General features: G+C 25.4%; 1 protein-coding gene across 1 annotated transcript; it reads left to right on the top strand.

Annotated features, from left to right (window-relative positions):
- Positions 1-1,601: 1,601 nt before the first annotated feature.
- Positions 1,602-24,206, top strand: LOC127287986 (formin-J-like). Its single transcript, XM_051315156.1, has 2 exons — positions 1,602-2,229; positions 22,093-24,206. Exon 2 carries the CDS (start codon positions 22,098-22,100, stop codon positions 23,604-23,606), a length of 1,509 nt encoding a protein of 502 aa, XP_051171113.1. The 5' UTR covers positions 1,602-2,229; positions 22,093-22,097; the 3' UTR covers positions 23,607-24,206.
- Positions 24,207-24,267: the final 61 nt, after the last annotated feature.

Here is a 24,267-nt window from a genome sequence, read left to right as displayed (position 1 = left end):
TTTTGAATTGAAAAAAAATATATAATTCTATTTAATGACGAAAATGCAAGTAGCCAATAAAAAAAAAAATGAAAGTTATGCTAATCACTATTTGCTTGAGTTATTTGAATAATTTGATTATACATCATAGTTCTAAAGATGTGTGTAGCTTTTTTTTAAAATCATTGAATCAAATCCTAAGACACTCTATGATAATAATCATAAAAATGTAAATAATAAAATTGCTAACTCCACTTTTAGCCAAACAATGCAACTTTAAACAATTTTGAGACATATATATATATTTTCAATGAGAAAAAAAAAATTGAGTTTTATGTGTCGTGTAACAACTTCCTTGAAAACATCGCCGGAAAACAATCATTTTAGCAGAAAGCATATATAAACAGAATTAGTGATGATAATTAGCAGCTATTATTAAGCTATATACAAGGTGTTAATTTTCTCATTGTTTTTAAAATATATTCTTATATATTCGCGTTGGAAATTCTTTTGTATTTTGCAAATTGAAAGAATTGAAGTAACGATATAGGAGGAAAATAGATGAAATAATGAGAGAGAATGTGAAAATGTATTAATTATAGAAGTATATAAAAAATAACATTGGGAATTTGCATTCCTTTCGAGAAATAAATTATATATTTAATCTTTTTTACATATCGGGAGCCACGATTTAGGAATATATTTTTTTTTTATAATCGTTTTATTATAGTAATGATAATAATAATAATAATTATTATTTTATAATTATATATTTATATTATTTGATATATATATTTTTCGAAAAAAAGAAGATTTCTCTTCTTAATTTGAATGGATTTGACGTAGGAATTTCTTTTCACACTCAGAAGGAAATTGAGGAGGAAATTTTTCTATCTAATATACCCTCTTAATATTATTTATTATATTAATATTAATTATCCTCTTTTTTTTGAAGTACATTTTATTCTTACAAAAGTAAGAATGAAAAAAGGGGTAGTTGTTTTCTTCTTCAATTAAAATTTGTTCACTCAGATAATGATAAATTTGTCTCAGAGCAAAATAAACTTTTTATTTGAGATAAATCGAAATTTTGTTTTCGCTAAATAAAAATTACATTTGTGCTAAATAAAATTTTATTTGTGCCAAAGAAATTTTTTTATTTAAAACAAATAAAAAGTTATTAGGCTCTGAGTCAAATATATTTTTATTTGCTTCAACTAAATTTTATTTACCTCAAATAAAATATTTCTCTGGGTGTTGTTTGGTACACTGAAAAAAAAATTTATTTGATTTAAATAATCGGTTAGAAATAAATATTTATTTGTATCAAATAATTGTTGAGCTAATTAAATGTTATTTTTTTTCTAATACAAAAATTATTGATTCAAATACAGTTTACTTAATTCAATTATTTGATTTTAAAAATTATTTGGTAAATATTTATTTGAATCAAGTAATCGATTATTTGAATCAAGTAAATTTTTTTTAAGTGCATTTGAGGCTTTTTCTAAATTCCAAAGTATACTTTGCGACATGTATTCCTTGTTGTTTATTTGCCAGGTGAAATAATTTCTAATGAAAATGTCGTCCTTGCAAAGCACGTTTATATAAAGGATTAAAATTAACGACTGTTGAGAGTCAATTGGTATACTGACTGACCAACGAAAGTGTACCGTTTCAAGCTCATTTTCATGCCCAGACAAACTCAGAATGAACCGTGAGTTCTCCAGGTGAAGAGCAAGTGCTCTTGTCGCGTTTCTATATTGGTGGGGATCGCACCATAAGTAAGAGACGGCCTTAAGAAAAACCTTCATTCTGATAGCAGACCGCGTGGTGAACGAATTTATATTTAAAAAAAAAACGTGGTTAGTGGGGTGGTGTTCATATTTTCTATTTTCATAAAAAAAATTTTTTTTTTTTTTAAATTCAATCGCCTCAAGAAATTTCAAAAGGGATGATCAGTTCATAAAGGAGATTTAAAAAACGAATTTTGTGATATTGGAAACAAATGAACGACATTTGGATTTATCCGTGTTAAGTGGTGGATTATTATTATTATTATTCTACGGAAAAAATAAAAAAATGAAAGGATTCACCTTCAGGTGAAAACCTTGAAGGTGCCTGAGGAGGATCTTTTACTATCAAAGATCTGTAATTTCAAAAAAAAGAAAAAAAAAATTGAAGTGAAGAACATTTCTCTGGTGGAATAATAATCTTTACTTATATACGAGTCTACTTAGAGTTAAAGAGGTAGGCAGGATGAAAAAAAAAAGTTTATACTTAATTTTCGTCATTTTAGTAATTTTATTGTTAGTGTATGGTGAAACTCTCAATGACCGTGCAATTTACGTATATAAGCGCGCACGAGTCTCGCGAATGTTTTTATCTTTTAGTTTTCTTGGGGGGTAGTCGTTACTCGTGCGTGTAACAACTTACTTAATTGGTTTCGAAACAGGTAATCGCGAGAGGGACCGACAAAGGGCGTTTTGAGCGCGCGAGTGTTTAAAAAAAAAAATTTATCTCAATATAAAAATTTTGGTAACAATTAAACATTTTTCTGATTGACAAAAAAGAATTCCCTATTTTTCAAATTATAATATGAAATAAAATTTTATTGTCTCATTCACAATTATATTACAATATTATAAAGTAGTTTGCATTTAGAAAAATGGATCCCTAAATTTTTATCTATATTTAAAAAATTAAAAATTAAATTAAAAAATATTTAAAAAATTTAATTAAAAATATATTTTGCTTATTAGTTTGAATAAATGTTTCAAATAATTAGGACCAATAAATTAAAATTAACAATTTAATTTTTTATTAATCAGTGATAATTGTATATTAATTATTTTTTTTTGAAAGCATAAAAATGAAAAAACTATGATAGAAAAATGAAATATATTTTGTAAACATTGTGAAAGTTATGTTTTGCAAAACGATGATTTTTTTTATGTGTCTGGTAATAACTTCCATAATGGACTATAAAATATTTGTGATAAAAAATAAATTGCAGTTAAATATAGAAATAATAACGATTAATTATAATTATTTGTGAGTAAAAAAAAAAAATTTACATATTAGAGATAGAGAGATTAAATCGTGATTAGACTCCTTATTTTTAATTAAAAACTTTTCTGAAATTACGCATATTTTGTAATTTAGATGATTTAGAATATTGTACGCGTAGAAAAATTGAAATTTACTGCATAGTGGAATATGATTATTCTTTATAGTAATGACTTTTTCTATATTTATTTATAGAAAATGTGTTTATTATATATTAAATTCATTTAATAGAATATTTATAAAGTTATTTTTCGTGAAATTTAATAATTTTTTTGAAAAAAAAAGTATACATGCGAAAGGAAGTCAAGTTTTAATTAATAATTTCAAAGAAATCTATTAAAATTTCCTGTAGTGTGTAAACTTTTTTTTACTCATTTTTACGTATATGATTATTAATTTAAATTAATTAGGTATTTATAAAACCGTTCTTATTAAACTAATTATAAAATATTTTTATAAAAAAATTATAACAACTATTTTAATATTATTTTATTTTGCAATTTGCGGCTGTTTTTCGTTTTTTCTAATTATTCATCTATTTTATCTAATTAATTAGTTTTAAAAGATTAAATAATTAAAATTTATTGCATTAATTTTTGCTGAGGAACTTAATTTTTTTTTTGAACTTTATAAATTTGAATTAGTAACATTTTTTATAAATAACTAAATATTTATATTATACAATAATGAAATTTTCATTATTCCAATTATTCATATAATTTATCTAATTAATTAGTTTAAAAAAATTAAGTAAATTTAATTTAATTTTAAATAAAAATATTGTTTAAATTTTTGTGTAAATTTGAATTAGTAACATTTTGTAAATATAACTAAATATTTGTATTATACGATGAAATTTTCGTTTTTTTTATTATTTATCTAATTAATTACTTATACTGAAAAAAAAATTATTTGATTCAAATAATTGATTTTACTTGACTATTATTAAATAAATATTTATATTTGTATTAAATAATTATTATTTGAGATGATATTTTTTTCAAATACAGAAATTATTGGTTCAAATACAATTTATTTAATTAATTATTAAATATTTATTAAATTAAAAAATTATTTCGTTCAAGTAAAGATTTATTTAATAATAGTCAAGTAATCGAGTATTTGAATTAAATAATTAATTTTTAATGTGTATTAATTTTTAATCTGAGGAACTAAAACTTTTTTAATGATTTTCTATATAAAGAATTAGTAAAATTTTTATAAATACAATGAAATAAAGATTATAATTTGAAAAATAGGAAAAAATAATGGATATAACTAAAAATAAATAAAATTGATAACCAAAGCAATTTGCCTAAAGGAGTATATTTCATAAAGGGGCAATATTTCATTTGTAGAAAACTATTAATTCATATTTAGAGAGTAACGTGTTAAAGATTAAATGTAGATGAATATAAACTTGATGATTGTATATACGTATAAACGTATATAATTGATGATGATTATAATTATATAGTGACAAGTTTGAATAGATGTTCTTCTTTTTGGTATTTGAAGCTTGAATTATATTTTTTTTCGTGAGATTGATACAGCTTTTGCGCCTGACATAGTATATATATAGCAAAGTTGGCTATAGGAATGCTGTTTTGTGTGATCTATTAAATGATTAATCATCCTTGAATGAACATGGAAAGTCTACAAAGTAAAGATTATAGACTTCTTGTCTAATTCCGAGCAAAATTATTATGACATTATCTGTCAAGTTGTCGCACACACACTGTTCGATATGTCCTATATAAATTTCTCGCGAGTGCACTTTAAAAGCCCCACAAGGACAGAACTTCCTTGTCGAGTATACGACAACGACGACACAATGTCGTGCAGTTATATTCTGACACTGTATATACTCTTGAACGCATCTTGCAAGTTGTATATATATATATATATACAAATATCTCGAGTACTGCTTGTTACCTTTTGTACCACATTCACTTCCGCACTATTCCACGGAATCTTTAATGCTTCATCTACACGAAACACACGATAATTTCACTATAATAAAGTCCTTTTTCCGCTCTTGAAGCTCGAACTTTTACTTGTCCTTTTATTTTACTCTGCTCATTGCATTTCCTTTATTAGATTCTTAACTTGAAAAAAAAGGTTAAAATAAAAGTATAAACAAAGCTTCCTACGAGGGAGGAAACCGCATGCAATATATATATTATATAAATAGAAAGATCCAAATTGAATAAATTTGATCGAGTACAAAAAATAGAAGAAAAGTAAATAAAAATTTCATTTAAATTTTTAATTTCCATTAATAATATTTTTTTAAATTATTTTATTAAATACCATTTCACTATTTTTTATAAAATATATTATTTGGTTAATAAGAAAACTGTTTTTTCGTATCGATTTTTGGCAATTAAAGATCTCGATAGAAACACAGAAAATTAAAAGGCATTAAAATAAGCTGCAACGCTTCTTATTTTAATCCAATTTTACTTATTTTAATCCATTTTGATATTAAAATAAGCAAAATTGGATTAAAATCAGAAGCGTTGCAGCTTATTTTAATGCCTTTTAATTTTCTGTGAAACAATCACCCAGAAAAATGTTTTATTTAAACCAAATATATTATATTTGAGTTAAATAAACTTATATTTGTCTCCAATTTATTTGGCGTAAATAAAAATTTTTTTGAGCCAAAGAAAAATTTATTTATGACAAAAATATAATTTTTATTTACGCCAAATAAATTGGAGACAAATATAAGTTTATTTAACTCAAATATAATATATTTGGTTCAAATTTATTTGGCGTAAATAAAAATTTTTTTGGGCCAAAGAAAAATTTATTTATGACAAAAATATAATTTTTATTTACGCCAAATAAATTAGTGACAAATATAAGTTTATTTAGTTCAAATATAATATATTTGGTTCAAATTTATTTGGCGTAAATAAAAATTTTTTTGGGCCAAAGAAAAATTTATTTATGACAAAAATATAATTTTTATTTATACGCCAAATAAATGGGCTGATGCAAATAATACGTTTATTTAATTCACACTGAAAAAAAATTTATTTGATTCAAATAATCGGTTATACTTGACTATTATTAAATAAATATTTACTTGAACCAAATAATTTTTATTTGAATCAAATAAACTGTATTTGAACTAATAATTTATGTATTTTGAAACAAATACCATTTAATTGAATAAAATATTAATTATTTGGTTTAAGTAAATAATTATTTTGGTCCAAGTAAATATTTGATAATAGTCAAGTAACTGATTATTTGAATTAAATGAATTTTTTTCCAGTACAAATATATTTTATTTGGTTCAAATAAATCATTTTCTCTGGATGTATTTATTGAATTAAACTTGAAAATAAAATTAAATATTTTTAAATACAGAATATTGGTTATAATAATATGATTATAAAAAGACAATGACTTCTTTTTCATATATAAGTTAAAAGCAAACGATAAAATATACCGCTACTGTTAAAGTGTAGAGACTAGAATTTTTTGAAACCCAAAAACCTAGTGTACTGTATTCAGAACCGGAATTCCTATTCTGTTTGATAGCTTCTTCTTCTTCTTCTACTTCTACTTCTCGAGTTTAAATTTGTGTCCGTACGTGAATACACTTGGTCACGTGTTATATATTCACTATACTTATATATACTGTTATACATATTCTTCAGTAGCGAGTCTATTTTTTTTACGATTATACGTCAAGATTGCGTTGCCGTGAGAAAAATTCATCCGCAACATACTGATTTAAGAATTTCTGATGAAAAAAATGCGGAAGTAACAGGATTATATCTCGTATAGCACTTCCATGCGCGAGACAATTCGAGTACACATATATATATATGAGCAATCAGTTGAAATCCAAATATTTTTCTATCTCGATGGAAAAAAAAATTGTAAAAATTAATCTTAATATAGAAAAATTTTTGTTTAAAAATATTTTTATTTTTCTTATTAAAAAAAAAGATATTTTTTCCAAAAAAAAAAATTTCAATAAAATTGCGTGAAATATCTCTATATAGAAAAATTTCAAAGAATTTTCGGCAAAAAAAAAATTGCATATATTTTCTTCTTAATTTTTTATTGCAATATTCTCTCAAAGTTTATATATTTTGTAATTTCTAATTCTATTCTTCTCATTGTCAGTATATAAATAGAATCACTTGTGATTTGTGGTACTTACCATCACATCAATTTTCTCGCAGTTTCTTTTTTTCTTCCAAATGATTGATGTTCAATTAAAAAAAAGAAAAAAAAAAAAGTGATAAAAAGGATTACCAATAAAAAGTGATTTATCGTCTGTAGGATTGTGAGCGAACAATTTCACTTTTTTTGTGAATTAAAAAGAGAAGAATTGGTGCGTTATCATAATAACAATAATAATATTAATAATAATAATACTAATAATAATAATACACTGAAAAAAAAATTCTGGTTAGGCTATATTTAACATTTCTTTCTAGTTTTGTTAACCAGAATTCTAGTTGAAATAACTAGAATTCTCGTTAAAATAACCAGAATTCTGGTTAATCTAACCAGAATCAAAATGTTAAATATACCCTAACCAGAATTCTGGTTATTCTAACTAGAATTCTGGTTATTCTAACTAGAATTTTTTTTCAGTGATAAGAATAAGAGTATTATTATTATATTATTGAATTTAATAAAAAAAATTATATTAATAATAATTGTGGTGCGGGTAAATTTCTGTTTCTGTCCTGCGAATATAAATCACGTGACGTTGAAACGCGAACACCAGCCTAAGCAGAGTTATAGACTAATTGAGAAAGTTATCCCGAAAGGTCTCGTACGTCTTGCCCAGTACAGATGCTAAACTGCGGTAATGAAGGATGATTACCAACATGGTATTACGGAAATCGCTTCATGGACCCGTGTGTGCGCATTTATTATTATACAAGCGGATCGGGCTTTTAGAGCACTTAAAGAGAGAAAACGAAGATCCACAATATAATATATATATATAAAGAGGGAACCGGAAACTTGTATATTCATATTTATTCCTTTTGCAATCTTTACATGTATTTCTCATTAATAGCCAATCAATGTTTTACGCACCCATTACATCATAATAAGAATATATAAGAAAACATATTTCACAGACTATTTTATATTAACACCGAAAAAAAAATATTCTTGTATTCAGAGGAAAATTCCTCTTACAGAATCCTCTTGAATTTTATTCTTAAAACAAGAGTATTACTCTTTAAATGAGAATATTTTCCTCTAATTTCAAGAGGATCGAAACAAAAGGACTATTCTAGAGCATTCCTCTTATATATTCAGAATAATGTTTTTAGAATAAAAATAATACATAAAAAAAAATAAAAAATAAAAAATAATATAATTTAGAATAATCTTCTATGTTTAAGAATATTCCTCTAAATTCTAAGAGGATTTCCCATTGAAAGTCGCTCATGCGCAAAGATGATTGCGTCATATCATTTACGTCGCGTCATAAATCGCATATCATATACGTGAAAAAGTTTTAGTTTCTGTGTGAAAAAAGGGGAATAAACCAAAATGGATAATAATCTTTTAAATATCTTGATAGAGTTGCAACTTACACAATACGTGCCTATTTTTGTAGGTAAAAGAAATTTTTAAAAGTAATTTTTAAGAAAATTTAAATAATTTTGAGGTTATGCTATTTAAAAATTTATTTTATTACGATTTTTATTTATTTTAATTTTATTTGAAAATTTATTTAAAATAAATTTTCAAATTTAATGAATTATATGTTTTGCGCATAAAAATATTATTAAAAATAAATTTAGTTGATTTATTCAAAAAATTAAAATCAATTTCAATTTATTTATACTCAAATAGATGTAAATCATGGAATAACAAATTTTATTCCTTTTAATTTTATATAGATTATATCTATGACATACAAATTAAATGATTGCATTTTTATTATTTCAGAATTCTTTTTAAGATGTTATTTTCCTCTTAAAATAAGAGTATCCTCTTAAATTAAGAGGAATAATTTTACATAGAGGACAATCCTCTTAAACCTAGAGGACATCCTTTTGCAGCATATACTAGAGGAAAATATGCATTGAAATAAGAGGAATCCTCTTGAAACAAGAGGATTTTTTTTTCGGTGAATCAGACATTTTCTATAAATATATATTCTGCATATTTATTTTTTTAGTAATAACAGAATAATTGAAACGTTCAATTATTTTTAATTTAAATTATATGGAGAAAATTTTTTTTATTAATATTTATTTATTTATTTATTTATTTGTCCTATTTTATTACAATTTATAATGTGTCTGATTCAGAATGAAAGAAATCATTTTTTTTTTAAATTACTACAGCAATGCTGAAAAAGTACATTTTTTAACAAAATTATTAATTTATTTTTGAATGTAGAAAGCAATATTTTATTTATTTTATTTTATTTGAAATTAAAAAAATAGTAAAAAAATTAATACTTTCTCATTGTAAATGAGAAAATGGGTAAAATGTAAAATGGGTTAAATGTAAAAAATTGGTTAATTGTAATGTTTGGATCTTCGGGCACAATTTAGGGAAATCATATAAATTTATAAGTTATTATTATATCAGTATTGAGGAAGTTTACAAAGAAAATATTAATTTTTGACATCAGCCGATTTTAAAGAATCATATTTTCATTGTATTTTTTTACAATTAATAATAATAATAATCACAAATTTACAAGATTTCCCTAAATTGTTTTACACTCATTATATATCGCAATAAACTAAACTAAATATTAATATACAATTTTTCTCCTTGTAATTTTTTAGATTGAATTAAATTTTTAAATGTAATTTAGTCATTATTTATTTTATTATTTATTTATTATTTAGTTTATTATATTATTTTATTTCAAATAATTTGATAATGAAAACGAATTTTTCGCCCATTCTTAACTCGCGTTTTCACTGCGAAAATTAAAATGAGAAAAATAATTCCCTGATTGAATGTTGTGTTATTATGTATAGCACCATACATTTATTAAATCCCTCGCATCTTCCTTCTCATTGACCGGCAGCTTGAGACGTGACATAGAGATCCTCCTATATGACTTTGCTCGATGATCGTGATTTAGAGATCCATCGACCTCGACCTGAGATTAGTTATCTTTGTGAATATATTATATCTTCATTATCTCTTTTAATTTTTATCATTGAACTCTCAACACTTTCGCATATTTCCACTATTTTCTAAAAAAAAAAATAATTGTAAATTAATTTTATTTAGGGTAACTGCACCAGTGGTGGATCAATTAAGCCTACTAAATTTATAATTTTGACTTTAAAGGTGTACAGATTTTTTCAGATGAAAAATATAGGGTAATCTTTACAATAGTATGAATTAACAAGTCTTCAAGGACACTATCGTGTAGTTTTCGACCTGCTTGTAACGTTTACACCCCCTCACACCCCCATTCAACAATAAAATGACATTGCTCCAGTCGTGGATCATTTACCCCTTTACACTACACAAAAATAACTTAATGATGTAAATTTTTTTCCAAAAGTATTCTATATCGAAAGAATTGATTACTTTCTAGTCTAAAAATTAAAAAAATTTAGACTAAACAATTATTTTTTAAGATTTCATGTGAAAAAGCATAAAATCAACAATTGTTGTATTGCTTTGTTTTCCTAAATATTTTCAAATGATTTTATTTCATAAAACTTATCTATACACCTCCCCTAAACGATATAAACATTTAGTTCAATTAGAAATAGCTTATTTTAACCTTTTTAACGCTGTTGATCCACCATTGGTACCTGATCCACCACTGGTGCATTTACCCTATTCATAATTATAAAAAAAATTAATTATTCCATTTGTCGCAATTTTCTTTTTTAATTGAGATAAATTTTTGCTCGCGAACAAATGTGTTATTACGCTGCTTTAGCTTTTGAATATTTTTGTATTGTTTGAGTATATATATATCTATATATATATATATATATAGTGAAGGTCAGTTAATACTGGTAATTGGATCAGGTTTAATGACTACCGTCTCAATTAACCGCAACGACACCTGAAAACGTATAGAGAGATGAAGCTCATTAGATTGGCTTTCATGTCGCTATAAATCACCATCGCCTCTTCTCTTCTGTGCACTCAGGGACTTGATGTAGTTTGTGAAGTCAGCCAACTTTTTCTCTCCGCACTTCAATAAACGAGTGGGGAAAATATTGAGACACTTGATTCTCTAGAGGGTTCACTTTTTTTTCCAAACTAGAAGGGAGGCTTTTTTCTCTCTCGTCATCACATAAAGCTCTCTGATCGATAGATCTGCATTCCAGATATGACTTCGATATAGGTATATATATATATATCCCCCCTCATTATCTATATAATAGATCTTCTCTATCTGTAAACTAGGTCATTAGCTTTTTTTATTTCCACTGCGTTATTGGCTTTGTTTAATGAGGTTCGAGTTTGATACGTTTTTTTTTTAAAGGGTATATGTTTTTTAGAATTAATGTCTATTTGAAACTTCTCTCTGAATCTGATTCGGATATTTTATTAAATCCAAAAATTATATTCCCAACTTTGGTATCTTTAAACCTTTACTAATTTTTAATAGTTTTCATTTAATCGAATATTGGCTTAGCTGAATTTTCATTTCATTAGGGAGCATGATTATCCCATAAAAATCATAATTTAGATAATTTTCAGTTTAAAGAATTCTTTAAGGTATAATTATTTTTTACACGAATTAATTAGGAAAATAAATAAAGAATTTTTAGGTCCCAAATTTTTGTTTCATAGAATTTTTCTATACACAATTTTTTTTTATTAAAAAAGAATTCTAATTTAATTGGATTTTACATTGAAAAAAGAGTTTGGTATTAACAACCAAACGTTTGGTTGGTATTTAAGCAACCAAAATTTTTTTTGTTGAATCAACAAAATTTTAATTGTCTCAATCAAATTTTTTTTTTGACACAACCAAAATTAGAAAAAAAGGATTTTTGTTGTCCTAACTAAATTTTGATTGGGATAACCAAAATTTTGTTGATTCAACAAAAAAATTTTGGTTGCTTAAATACCAACTAAACGTTTGGTTGTCAATACCAAACCCTTTTTTCAGTGTAATTTATCAGAATTTTCAGATTTCTAAGTGCTTTGAATTTTTATATAATAGAATTTCTAATTCATCGAATCTTAATTTGTCCAAATTTTTATTTGTACGAATTACTATTTGATAGAATTCGTGCAAATAAAAATTCAAACAAATCTAGATTCGATAAATTAGAAATTTTTACATTTGAAAATTCATATCATTTAAAATTCTATTGGAATAAGAATTATGGTAAAAATTAAAATTCAGTTAAATTAGAATTCTATTAAATAAAAAGTTGGGTAAAAATATTATTATTTGACAACCGATTATTTGAATTTAGTAATTTTTTTTTTTCACTGTAAAAAGAAATTTTTCCCCAAATTCCTCTATATGTGAATTGCAAACGTGTGAGGATTTTTAATTTCTAAAACTGTGATTTCGCAATATCCAGGAACTCCTATACATATTTTGTATAGAAACTTTTGTATAGTAGTATTATAAAAAAAAAAAAAAAAAAAAAATTGGAATGCAGGACGTGAACTTGAACGTTACGGGAATATATTAACAATTTTAAAGTTGCGTTCAAGTAAATTCGTTGCTCTTTTTTTCTTCACGTACAAAGTATATACCGTTGCTATTAATCAGTTTGTCCAAATGAAACATCATTATGTGAAGACGTAATAACGGAATTTTCTCCAAAGGAAATTTTTTTCATTTCATTGTTTTTTCGATAATTGAATCAATTCGTTTAATTATGACTATAAAAGGCTAATGAAAAAAATAATCTGTTTATTAATTTATATTTAATCTATTTATCATTTTCCATAATGGTTATGAAATTAATAATTAAATAACAGAATTATCATTTTTTCAATGGGAATTTCTGGAAAACTGTATTTTTTTTGGATTTCTTTGTCCTCTGGTGATGTCTAACGGTTGTCAATAGATGTTTTGTAGTATTTAACATTCAACTGGGGCAGTGGCGCACATTGGTTTTCGGAGAAGGGGAGCGGCGCTAACTTCTTGGGACCCCCCCCTGCAAAAATTCTGACAAGCAAAAAAAATTGCATGAAGGCGTAAAGTGTCATTTCCCATGTAACTTACAAATGGTTTCACCCTTTTTCTAAAAACAAAACATTTTGATAATTGTTTAATCAAAGTTAAAAATACGCGTGTTCATGCAATTTTTCAACTCAATATGTTTCAGCTCATTTTTATATGTAAAATTTTAATTTTTTATTTATATTTTTATCCACCCTCTGGACACCACCCACCCTTAGACCAGGGGGAGCGGCCGCTCCCCCTGCTCCAGCCGAGTGTGCGCCACTGAACTGGGGTGTAATTCTCGGTGATGTAAGTGTTATATGTGCTGTGGTAAATGAAATTCACATAGTGTGTGAGAAAAACCGCAAGTAGCTTTAGCTTATTGACACAGTGAGAAGAATAATGCATTATTGTGAATATATTACACATTATTCCTTTATATAATAACATTACTGTTTTTTTTTTTATATTTTTGAAATATTTCACTAAAAATTAAAAATTTATTTTTTCTCGAAGAAATAAATTATTTTTCTTCTTATTTAATGCCTTCGTTTGAACAGTTTCGTTTGTTTAAATAAATTCGCAAAAATTTTCAAAATTCTTTCTAATTTAAAAATTTTTCGATAATTAAAAAAACCGGTTTGTCTTTTAATAGGAAATAACAAAAAATTAAGTCTACTGTTGCATTTCATTCATTAATTCGATTATGGAGGGAATTGATGAAATATCAGCTTATAATTTATGCAAGATTGAATAATTTCCGAGTATTTGGGTTAATTCGCTCGTTAATTCTTTGGATATAGTTCAGAAATTGATTCGGTCTTGTGCACAAAATACTTATTAAACTTCACCGATATATTATCAATTTATTGAATGAGTTTTTGTTATAGAAAAAAATTTTATTGTTAATTATTCAAAAATAAAAACAAATATATTTTCCAACGAACTTTTAAATGAATAATTATAATTAATAATATTAAATAGAAAGTCATTTAATTGTTCTATGTCGTATATGTATTTTTTTTTTTTTTTTGTAAATGATTAAAAAGTATTCTAAATTGAAAATTTCATGCTCTATTTTATAAAAATTGCGATGAATATATTTTATATACAAGTGCGTTGGTTTTTATAACAGTATAGAATTTTTGACATATTATTGTATAGGAAATTATTAATTCTTTTGAAATCTTTCAATGAGGTGTTTATTTTCTCTTCTTGTTAATTTGCGAATCGTGTGAAATATATATATATATATGCGAAAAAGAGAAAGAGAAAGGGAGTTGGTAGATTTTCAAATCCGTTTAAACTATTTTTACCGGACATATCGCTTCTCATTTAACAAGATAGAATAAAAAAATTGGCCTCGTTTCCGCCTCAGAGAAAACGTGGAATGATTAATACTCTCTCATCTTTAAATCTTATGAGATACCTAAATATCTGATCCATACACCTTTTATTTTTTTTTTTTTTTACTTTTCTTGTGTATTTGTTTTTTTCTTCTATTTGCCTCCTGAAATTATATTATACTCTTTCTTTTTTTTTTCTAAAGAATTCTCTAACTAAATATATTAATTTTTTTTTAATCAAAAAATATTCTTTTCCTGTTGTCTATAATTATAATTATAGATGATGACGGTGACATATTATTCTGTATAGCGATGAAAATATAAGCTAAAATTAGTAGTGAAATTATGTTTTTATATTTAGATTCGTGATGTTGTTTCCTAAAAAAAAAGAAGATGAAAACAAATGCTGGTATCATTATTTATTTAGGTTGTGCATATAGTTAATAGTTATATTTATCTTGGAGTGTAAGAAAATTCTGTTGACAGTATAAATCTACTTTCATTATTGATAATAGAGTTTAATTAATTGGAGCTGAATTTAATTGACAATCAATGCAATTATACAGTAGATTATAATTGTCCTTAAATTACCTATTTTTTTTTAGAAACCAATTTCTAATTTATATTTTAAAATTACGAAGCTGAAGTACGCAACGTTTATGATAAACGATTTTTTAAAAAATAATTTTTTAAAATAAAAATTCTATAATTTTTTGCCTAAAAAATATTTCTTTTATAATTTGCTGATTAATGAAAACTACAAGAAATATTTTTTAGGCAAAAAATTACAGAATTTTTCATTTTAAAAATTTTTTTCTTCAAAAATCGTTTATCATAAACGTTGCGTACTACAGCTTCGCAAAATTTGTAATAAAATTTGGACAAAAATATTCTGAATTAGTAGAAAATTCAGTTAAATAAAAATTCAAGGCTATAAATTTCGGTAAATTGTAAATTCAATTCATTAAAATAGGATTAATTAATTGTATTAAATATTAATATTAGTAAATAATTATTTTTTTGAATTGCATAATTTAATAAGTATGTTGGAAAAAAATTTATTTGATTCAAATAATCGATTACTTGACTTACAAAATAAATATTTATTTGTATTATAAATAATTATTATTAATTAATAATTACTAATTAAATGGTTACAGATTATTTAATTCAAATAAAAATTATTTGGTCCAAGTAAATATTTATGATATCACGGAAAAAAATCTTCACCTGGAACAGCGATAAGTTTCACTGGAATAGCGATATATTTCACTAAAACAGGGAAAGTTTTCGCCATTCTAGAGAAACATATCGCTGTTCTAGATAAATATTTTTTTCCGCGTAAGTAACCGATTATTTAAATAAAATAAATTTTTTTTTTCAGTGTATAATTTTTTTTTAAATCACTTTAAAAAAAAAACTTATTTCATATAAACAAGGAAGGTAAATAGGAATTCTTGGTTTAATTTAAACAAATCTGATCAAAGCATTATTAACTAAAGAAAAAAAAAATAGGTAAATAATGACTTTCATTATCCAATCAGTTTCTAGTTGCGCTTAGGTAATTTCGTTGGTATATAAATATTTGCCGAGTTCTTGATTTACAGTAAAATATGTTGTCATACCACTGAATTTAAAAATTTAAATTCACTGATTTTTTTCGACTCGAGTTAAATAAATCGAAGACGTCAATAGAATTCAATTTAAATGTCAAGCACTGAAGATGTTTAGATATACATATATGAAAAGTGACATCCTGATTTTCTGTAAATTTATCGTTACTACTTTTGCTTTATCAATAATGATTCTTATAATTAAAATTCTCTTCTTCTTTTGTCCTCATTTAAAAGTGCTAATTTACAATTTTACTCTCTAAATTTGTACCCGTGAAGTGTGAGACACTAATTAGGGAAAATTAGTATTAATTATTTATTAAAAATATGTTTTTTTTTCATCTATCAATGTTATAAAAAAATAAAAATTTCGAAAAACAAAATAAATGCAAAAAATATTCGTCGGGAAAAATTAAAAAAAAAAATTTTTTAGCGAAAATTAATCTAATAGAAGGACTTTTTTTATGTATCACATGGTCGTTGTACTTTTTAACGATAAATTGTGTGTTCCACTCAATGCGCAACCATATAAGCGTGAACATCTATCGTTCCAACAATAAACTTTTTCCCACAGCCTCTTGCTTGAACTCTACAAAGCGCGAGTTTTTTCTTTTTTTTTTTTTTCTTTTTTCTTCTATTTCTTTCCATTTTTTTCGTATATTTTGGCCACATGGATGAACAAGTATGTTTGAAGCATTTGCGAAAGTCTTAATTCGTTTTCTGAAAATGATAAATAACTCTCTTAAACCTACTTCTTCTATAGCGCTTTTATATATTTAAAAGAAATATATTATTAGTAAAATTCATTTGGCAAAGTAATCTTTGATTTTTATTGCTTTTTAAAATTATAAGAGCTTTGTCTTTATTAAATAGAAAACTAATTAGAAAAAAAAAGGAATATTTTATCTATTGAACCCAATTTTCTCTCATATGTCTCTTTTTGAGAGTTAGCAAAATTTAGTTTATGTGGTAGATGATTTATATATTTTTTCTCCCCTCCCCTCCCCCCTTCTTCCTTTTATATTCATTTAAGAACCGTAAAAGTCATGGAGAAGCGAAATGCCTGTGGTGGATGCTTTATAAAGGAAAAGGAATCATGTAGAATAAACCACAGAAATAGAAGTTGTATATTCCTTATACACGAATATAATTTTTCATAACATGTTCCTGGGCGAGCCGAAAAGAAAATGCGGTTATATCTGTTTCAAACGTGCTTCATTTCGAGTATTATATACGTTCATATATATAAACAGTAATAACTGCTCCACTTTTAACTAATTTCATATTCAAGACTCTTCATTTTGTGAAAAAAAATTTTTTTCGGGTAAATTACTTATTTATTTTTTTTTAGAATGATTTATCTCATTTATAAAACAATCCACTTATCTTGTAAAAGGATTCCTTTAATAGAAGCAAATTTTCATTTTGATATACTTGGAAATACTTTACCGACAATTTTTTTTGAAATATTTTTTGTGAATATTTTCCAAAATTGTTTGGATCGAATTTCTTGAGTTCGAATTTTTAACTAATCAAATTTTTGTAAAGTTCTCTCTAAATCTGAATTAGTTAAATTTTACCAATGAGTTAGTAAACAAAATTTTTGATTTTAAAAATTTTGTAAAAGCAGAGAAATGATATATTTTTCTCAGAGATAAATACATATTTTTTTTGTTGTAAATAAATATTTAACTGATGCAAATAAATTTTATTTGATTCGAATAAAAATTTCATTTATGACAAAATTTTTATTTACGACAAATATACGTTTATTTAACTCAAATACATTATATTTGGTTCAAATAAAACATTTTCTCTATGGATGTAAAATTTATTACAATTTTTTTTTGTTTATATTTATTTTTAAATAATTTTTATGTTCAAAAATTATTTTGTTTATATTTATTTCCAAATAATTTTTGTATTCAAAAATTTTTTTTATTTATATTTATTTCTAAATAATTTTTGTATTCAAAAATTGAAAATATGTTTATTTTACATTTTCATTTGATATAATATAGAAAGATTAACAAGAAAGTGCATTGAACTTCGTGAAAGAATCGGTATATTTACACATTTTCCTATATTATTTTAAAGTAAATCTTGTTTCAAGTTTGGCTTTTATATTGTTAGCTTAACAAGTGGAGATAAATTTTAAAGATATAATGAGAGTGTGAATGTTCCCAGTTAAGGAGAACCGGAACAAATAACTTGACAGAAAAAGAAAAGGAAACATATATATATCTAAAGAAGATTAGCATAAAATTTATAAAATATATTTCACATTATTAAATAACCCTGGCTTGACTAAGCAGGCTTATTATATAATATTTAAGACATTTTTTTTAAAAAGTAAATTTTTATATTTATATTTTAATATTAATAATAAAATTTTTCTTGTTCTTAGTTTCAAATGTTACTAATTCAAAAATAAAAATTTAATTAAAAAGGCAATTAAATTTTTCTTTAATTCAATAAACAAGCTTGAAACAAAAAAAATTTAAATACTTTTGTAAGTTAATTATTTTAAATAATGTTAATTATAAATTATTAAAAAAAAAATTTCTATTTCTATTATTCATAAAAGAAAATGTTTCATAAAATTATGAAATATTGAAACAATATTTAATAGTTTAAAAGGATGGTTTTTTTTAAATTTCATTTTCAACTGAATATTATTTAGAATAAATTCGATTATTGAAATAATAAAAATTTGAATAAAATGTGTAATTATAAAGACTCGGTAAAAAATTTTATTTGTTGATAATGAAGAGTTCTTGAATATTTTGAATGGAAGCTGCGTTACTTTTTTACCTACAGCGATAAATGATATATCAGAAACCAGTTGGTTAAAATATAAGCGCGAACTTTCTTTATTATAAGATAGATGGAGGACAAAATTGGTTTTTCAATCGTTAAACAATTTTAATTGGTTTTTAATTAAAATCACCATAATACCAATAGGATATAAAGCATTTAATAATTAACTGTCATTGGAATATATATTTATAATTTCAAAATGATTAACTGACTTCATAAAAAGATTATTGTAACAAGAGACTCTTTTATTTTTTTTACTGTCTTTTATAATTAACATCCGATTATTAAAATATATTCTATTCATTTTTTTCTTTTTTTTGAAAATATGGATTGTAAAGAAATTGATTTATTATTAAGTTGGGAAAAAAAAAAAAAATGATTAAGCATTATGAAAGATGCTGTAAATTATGATTTTCTTATAGACTGCACGGATTTATAGTTTAAATTATGAAATTCGCATTTTTATTATTATCATTATTATTATACTGCTTTTGCTGATAATTATTGATTCTTTTGAAATAATTTCAACCTAATCGTGCTTTACTGCACCCACAGAAATTAAATATATATTTGTCTCAGTGCTAAATACATATTTATTTTTTAATGAAAATTTAATTTAGCATAAATAAAATTTTTATTGTAATTAAAATTTTATTTTTGCTTAATTAAATTTTTTATTAGAAACAAATAAAAAGTTATAAGGCTCTGAGACAAATATATTTTTATTTTATTCAATTAAATTTTATTTGTTTCAAATAAATGCAAAATTTCTCTGTACGAAAAAAAAGAAAAAGTAATTTTTACTACTTTCATAGTAAAACGGCTACTGTCCGAAGTTTCTGCGCATCTCTGGCAACTTTTACTTCAAAAATAGTAAAATTTACTCCAGAAATAGTAAAAATTACTACGGAACAGTAAAATTTTCTACAAAAATAGTAAATTTTACTATTTTTGGAGTATAAGTTTCCAGAGATGCGCAGAAACTTTGGACAGTTCCCGTTTTATTATGAAAGTAGTAAATATTACTTTTTCTTTTTTTGGTGTGTATTTTTCATTCTTTTTTCTAAGTTTTGAAAATTAAACACTGAAGAAAATTTACTTGACTATTATTAAATAAATACTTATTTGTATTAAATAATTATTATTTGAATTGTATTTGTTTCAAATACAGAAATTATTGGTCCAAATATTTAATTCAAATCAAAATTATTCGATTCAAGATAAATATTTATTTGCTAACAGTGAAGTAATCCATTATTTGAATCCAAATAAATCTTTTTTCTCAGTACAGTAAAATAATTATAATTTAAATATTTAAGTGACATTTGAGTTTAATAATAAAATTGAAAGCAACAATCTCATTGCACGATTTTATAACGATAAAATAGCGAAAGTAATATAATTGACTGAATTATAAATGCATTACAATTTTTTTTTTTCAACCAATTTTTTATTTTTTTATTATTTAAAAGCATTTTATTCACTGCAAGTCTTCACGGGATGACCATCATTAACTGGCAATAAATGCCAGAGTAATGTAAAACAGAATAAAAAGTAGCTCGTCCTTGGGTGGAGGACGGCCCTTTTTCTTTTTATTTTATGAAGCTCGTGCTCACGCGCTCACACAAGAGTGAATATATAGGTATCGCGTTTCGCACCGGAAATAAAAATCTGTAAAAAGAAGGCTCTCTCGTCTCTGGTCCTGTCGATCGGTAATGAGGTTGTAATGGCTCGCTGTTGGCTTCGCTCAGCCAATAAACGTCTTCGTGCCACGCGTATTATTGAGTGATTACTGACGTTGAAAAGAAAAACCGTGAAGCAACCTAAAAGGTTTAGTTTCTACATAGAATATATATAGATAGTGTTCTACACATACATATATATATATATGTATAAACATATATCAAGTATGATAAAAGCGAGAGAAAGAGGGTCTTATGCGTTAGACACATTTGTAATAAAGGATGATGAACACCTTCTCGGACGGAAACAAGAAAGATAACGCGATTCTCCTTGGGGATGCTGGGCAAAAACGAGCCATGGAGCCGTTAACAGCTGCCGATCGACGATAATCGTATACCCTGCTGATTCATTCGGAATTAATCCAGAACCAAATCAATTATTATAACGAGACAATAAAGTTTCATGTCCATGAGGATTACCACTTCCTTTCAATTTTTCATCAAACATGATTGTTTTTCTTTTTCGTTAGTGAGAAAATATTCCCTTTAGAAAAAAGGAAACATTTTCTCAAAGAACGATTCTTATCGTATACAGGCTAATCTCTTATGAAAATTCTGATAAACTGATATCTGATTTTTTTTAACATCTTCAAAGAATATTCAAAATTTTTGTACCTTATTTTTAGATAACAATACTAGAGATTATGAAAACAAATCAAAATTGTGTATTTTCCATATTGTGAACACACTTTAAAGTCTTCTTTAATAACAAAATCCTCTCTTGACCCAAAATGATGTTAATTTTATTAGAAAAAAAAAAAAAAAACTGAAGAAAAGTCGCTCGCGGTTTGTTCACCTCGCGCGCTTACAATTAGTTGTTGTTATAGACGTAACACAACCTCCGAAGGTCTTCTGGAAGGCCCTTTCAAGAATGCGTGACTAGTCGAGTTTATAACCTGCTTTCAATTACCGATCGTTGTGCTTTTGTTCGCCACTGGGGCGTCTTGCGATGCTAAAAAGGGTTACAGGGGGCAACGCAACGTACAAAACGAAGGCGTGAACGCAATCTTATACTCTGTCGTGTACCTATAAGAGTGCGATTTATTAGACGACCATATATTGGAAAAAAAGAGAGAAAACGATCAACATCGTCGTTTCATGATGCAAAAATAAAAATAAAAAAATACTACACGATGCCAGTTAATGTCCAATTGACCGTTGGCGTCACAAAAAAAAAAAATTTATAATCGAAATTATATACATTGCTCCATATATTCTCTCAAAAAAAAACATTACGCTTTTTTTTTCCTTTTTTTTTCTTCATAGAAACGATTTACAAGATCAATTAATGTTTATAAACCAAAATTGGTTTTTGATTTTTTCCATACGAACACTAACAAATTGCAATAATTTATGAGGAATTTAATTTTAATGTGAGGACTTTTTTACAGGCACAATGATGACATCATTGGTGTTACTAGTGCCAATTGTGGTTTCCATGACAGTAGCAGAAATCTTGGACGATCGATTAATCAGTCGGAGTAAAGACACATTTACTGTTTCACCAGAAGTGGAATTAGATTCTAAAATTGATTCCAAGAGAACGTTGAGGAGACAAGTAAGGATAAATAATGAGACAAAAACTAGTCAATTTTCATTACCGATTGGCATTTTGGAAAATCTATCAACCACCACGCCTCGTATTTTAACGACCAGAGGATTCAAAACAGCTGTAAAAACGCTTCATAATAAATCCCAAACTGATGTCAGTGAATCACAAATAAAATCCGAAAACAATTTTAGTACTTTAGAAAAGGATGTGAAAAAATCACAAAGTAATGCAGAGAAGGATGTGGATAATTTACAAATTGGTAAATTGGGAAATACACAAAATGTTAAAAGTCCAGCACCAAGTATGACACGAAATTTACAAAGAAATGTTAAAAATACACAAAGGAATGTCAAAACTGTACAAAATGTCAAAAATACACAAAGGAATGTTAAAAATGTACAAAATGTCAAAAATAGACAAAGGAATGTCAAAAATGTGCAAAGCAATATTAAAACAACACCGAACACTATTAAAATCGTACAAAACAATATTCCAAGTGTTCAAAACATTGTCAAAACATCCAACAATGTTAAAATCATCACCCAAAGCAATGTTAAAAATGTTCCAAAAAATACAACCACAATTGAGAATTCACAAACTAATGTAAAACAATCCGATAACAATAAATCTGAAACAGTGAAAAAAATCATCTACCCTATTAGTCAAACAAATGAAAAATCAATATCGAATGTAAAATCATCAGTTTCAGAAAATATACCATCATCAGCAACAGAAGTAAAAAGCAATAAGCTGCCAGGAAAAAGAAATCGTAAAAATAAAGGATTCTTTTTTAGCTATCCATATGTGCCCCAAATTCGTCATCATTATCCAAATTATGATAGTTCAAATTTCGAGGACTGCAATTATGGACAAGAGGAACAACGAACCCCTGGCGGGAAGAAAAAATATCAGGACAGCAATATTTATTATATTAAACTACCGCCCACTCCTTACATGTTCGTTCCAGGTTTGGGGTATGTTTCACAGCCGCCAAGATATTCGCCGCCTCCTCCTCCACCTCCTCCACCGCCATCCATGACACATGTAAGGCCCTATAGGCCCGCGAGGCCCCCAACGATTTATCAACCGCACGTTAACCCTTTTATAAAAGTGCCGATAGACTTTATTAGCAATGGGAAACCAACATCGGTTTATCAATGGCAAGACACTGGAAAGCATCCATCGAGAACGGATAATCAAATTACAAATTTAGACAAGGGACCTTATGTTTTTAATGGACGACCAAGTAGTATTTATCTTCTTAGGCCCGATGGCTCACAAACTATTCCTCAACCAATTAGATTAAATGATTATCAGAATAATGGTTACTATTCAAGTGGTACTTTCGATTAGAGAACCAAAATATAATTTTTTTTTTACAAATTATTTTTTTAAGAGAGAGTTTTTATTTTTTCCTAATGTTGAATTTGGCTAAATTTTTGGAAATTTTCACTGAAAAAAAGAATTTGGTTTTGACAACAAAACGTTTGGTTGGTATTTAAGGAACCAAAATTTTTTTTTGTTTCAACAGATTTTTGATTGTATTAAAATTTAGTTCACAGAAAATTAAAAGGCATTAAAATAAGCTGCAACGCTTATTATTTTAATCCAATTTTGCTTATTTTAATCCATTTTGGTATTAAAATAAGCAAAATTGGATTAAAATAATAAGCGTTGCAGCTTATTTTAATGCCTTTTAATTTTCTGTGTTGACACAACCAAAATTAAAAAAAGGATTTTTGTTGTTTTAACTAAAGTTTCGTTGGGACAACAAAATATTTTGGATAATATAATGTATGATAAATATTTTTTTGTTGCAGCAAAAAAAATTTTGGTTATTCCACACTGAGAAAAAAGATTTGAGCTGACAACCAAATATTTCATTCAATATATGTGCAACTAAAATTTTTTGGTTGACACAACTAAACTTTAGTTGACAACAACTAAAGTTTGTTTCAGACGACTAAATAACAAAATGAAAAAGAATTTCGTAGTCTCAACCAAACTTTGGTTG

The sequence above is a fragment of the Leptopilina boulardi genome, unplaced genomic scaffold (genome assembly GCF_019393585.1).
Source record: "Leptopilina boulardi isolate dan_hultmark-lab unplaced genomic scaffold, ZJU_Lbou_2.1 LbouV2_38, whole genome shotgun sequence".
Taxonomy (NCBI): domain Eukaryota; kingdom Metazoa; phylum Arthropoda; class Insecta; order Hymenoptera; family Figitidae; genus Leptopilina; species Leptopilina boulardi.
Note: the sequence above shows the minus strand (reverse complement) of the source record. Positions and strands in the feature narration are given on the sequence as shown.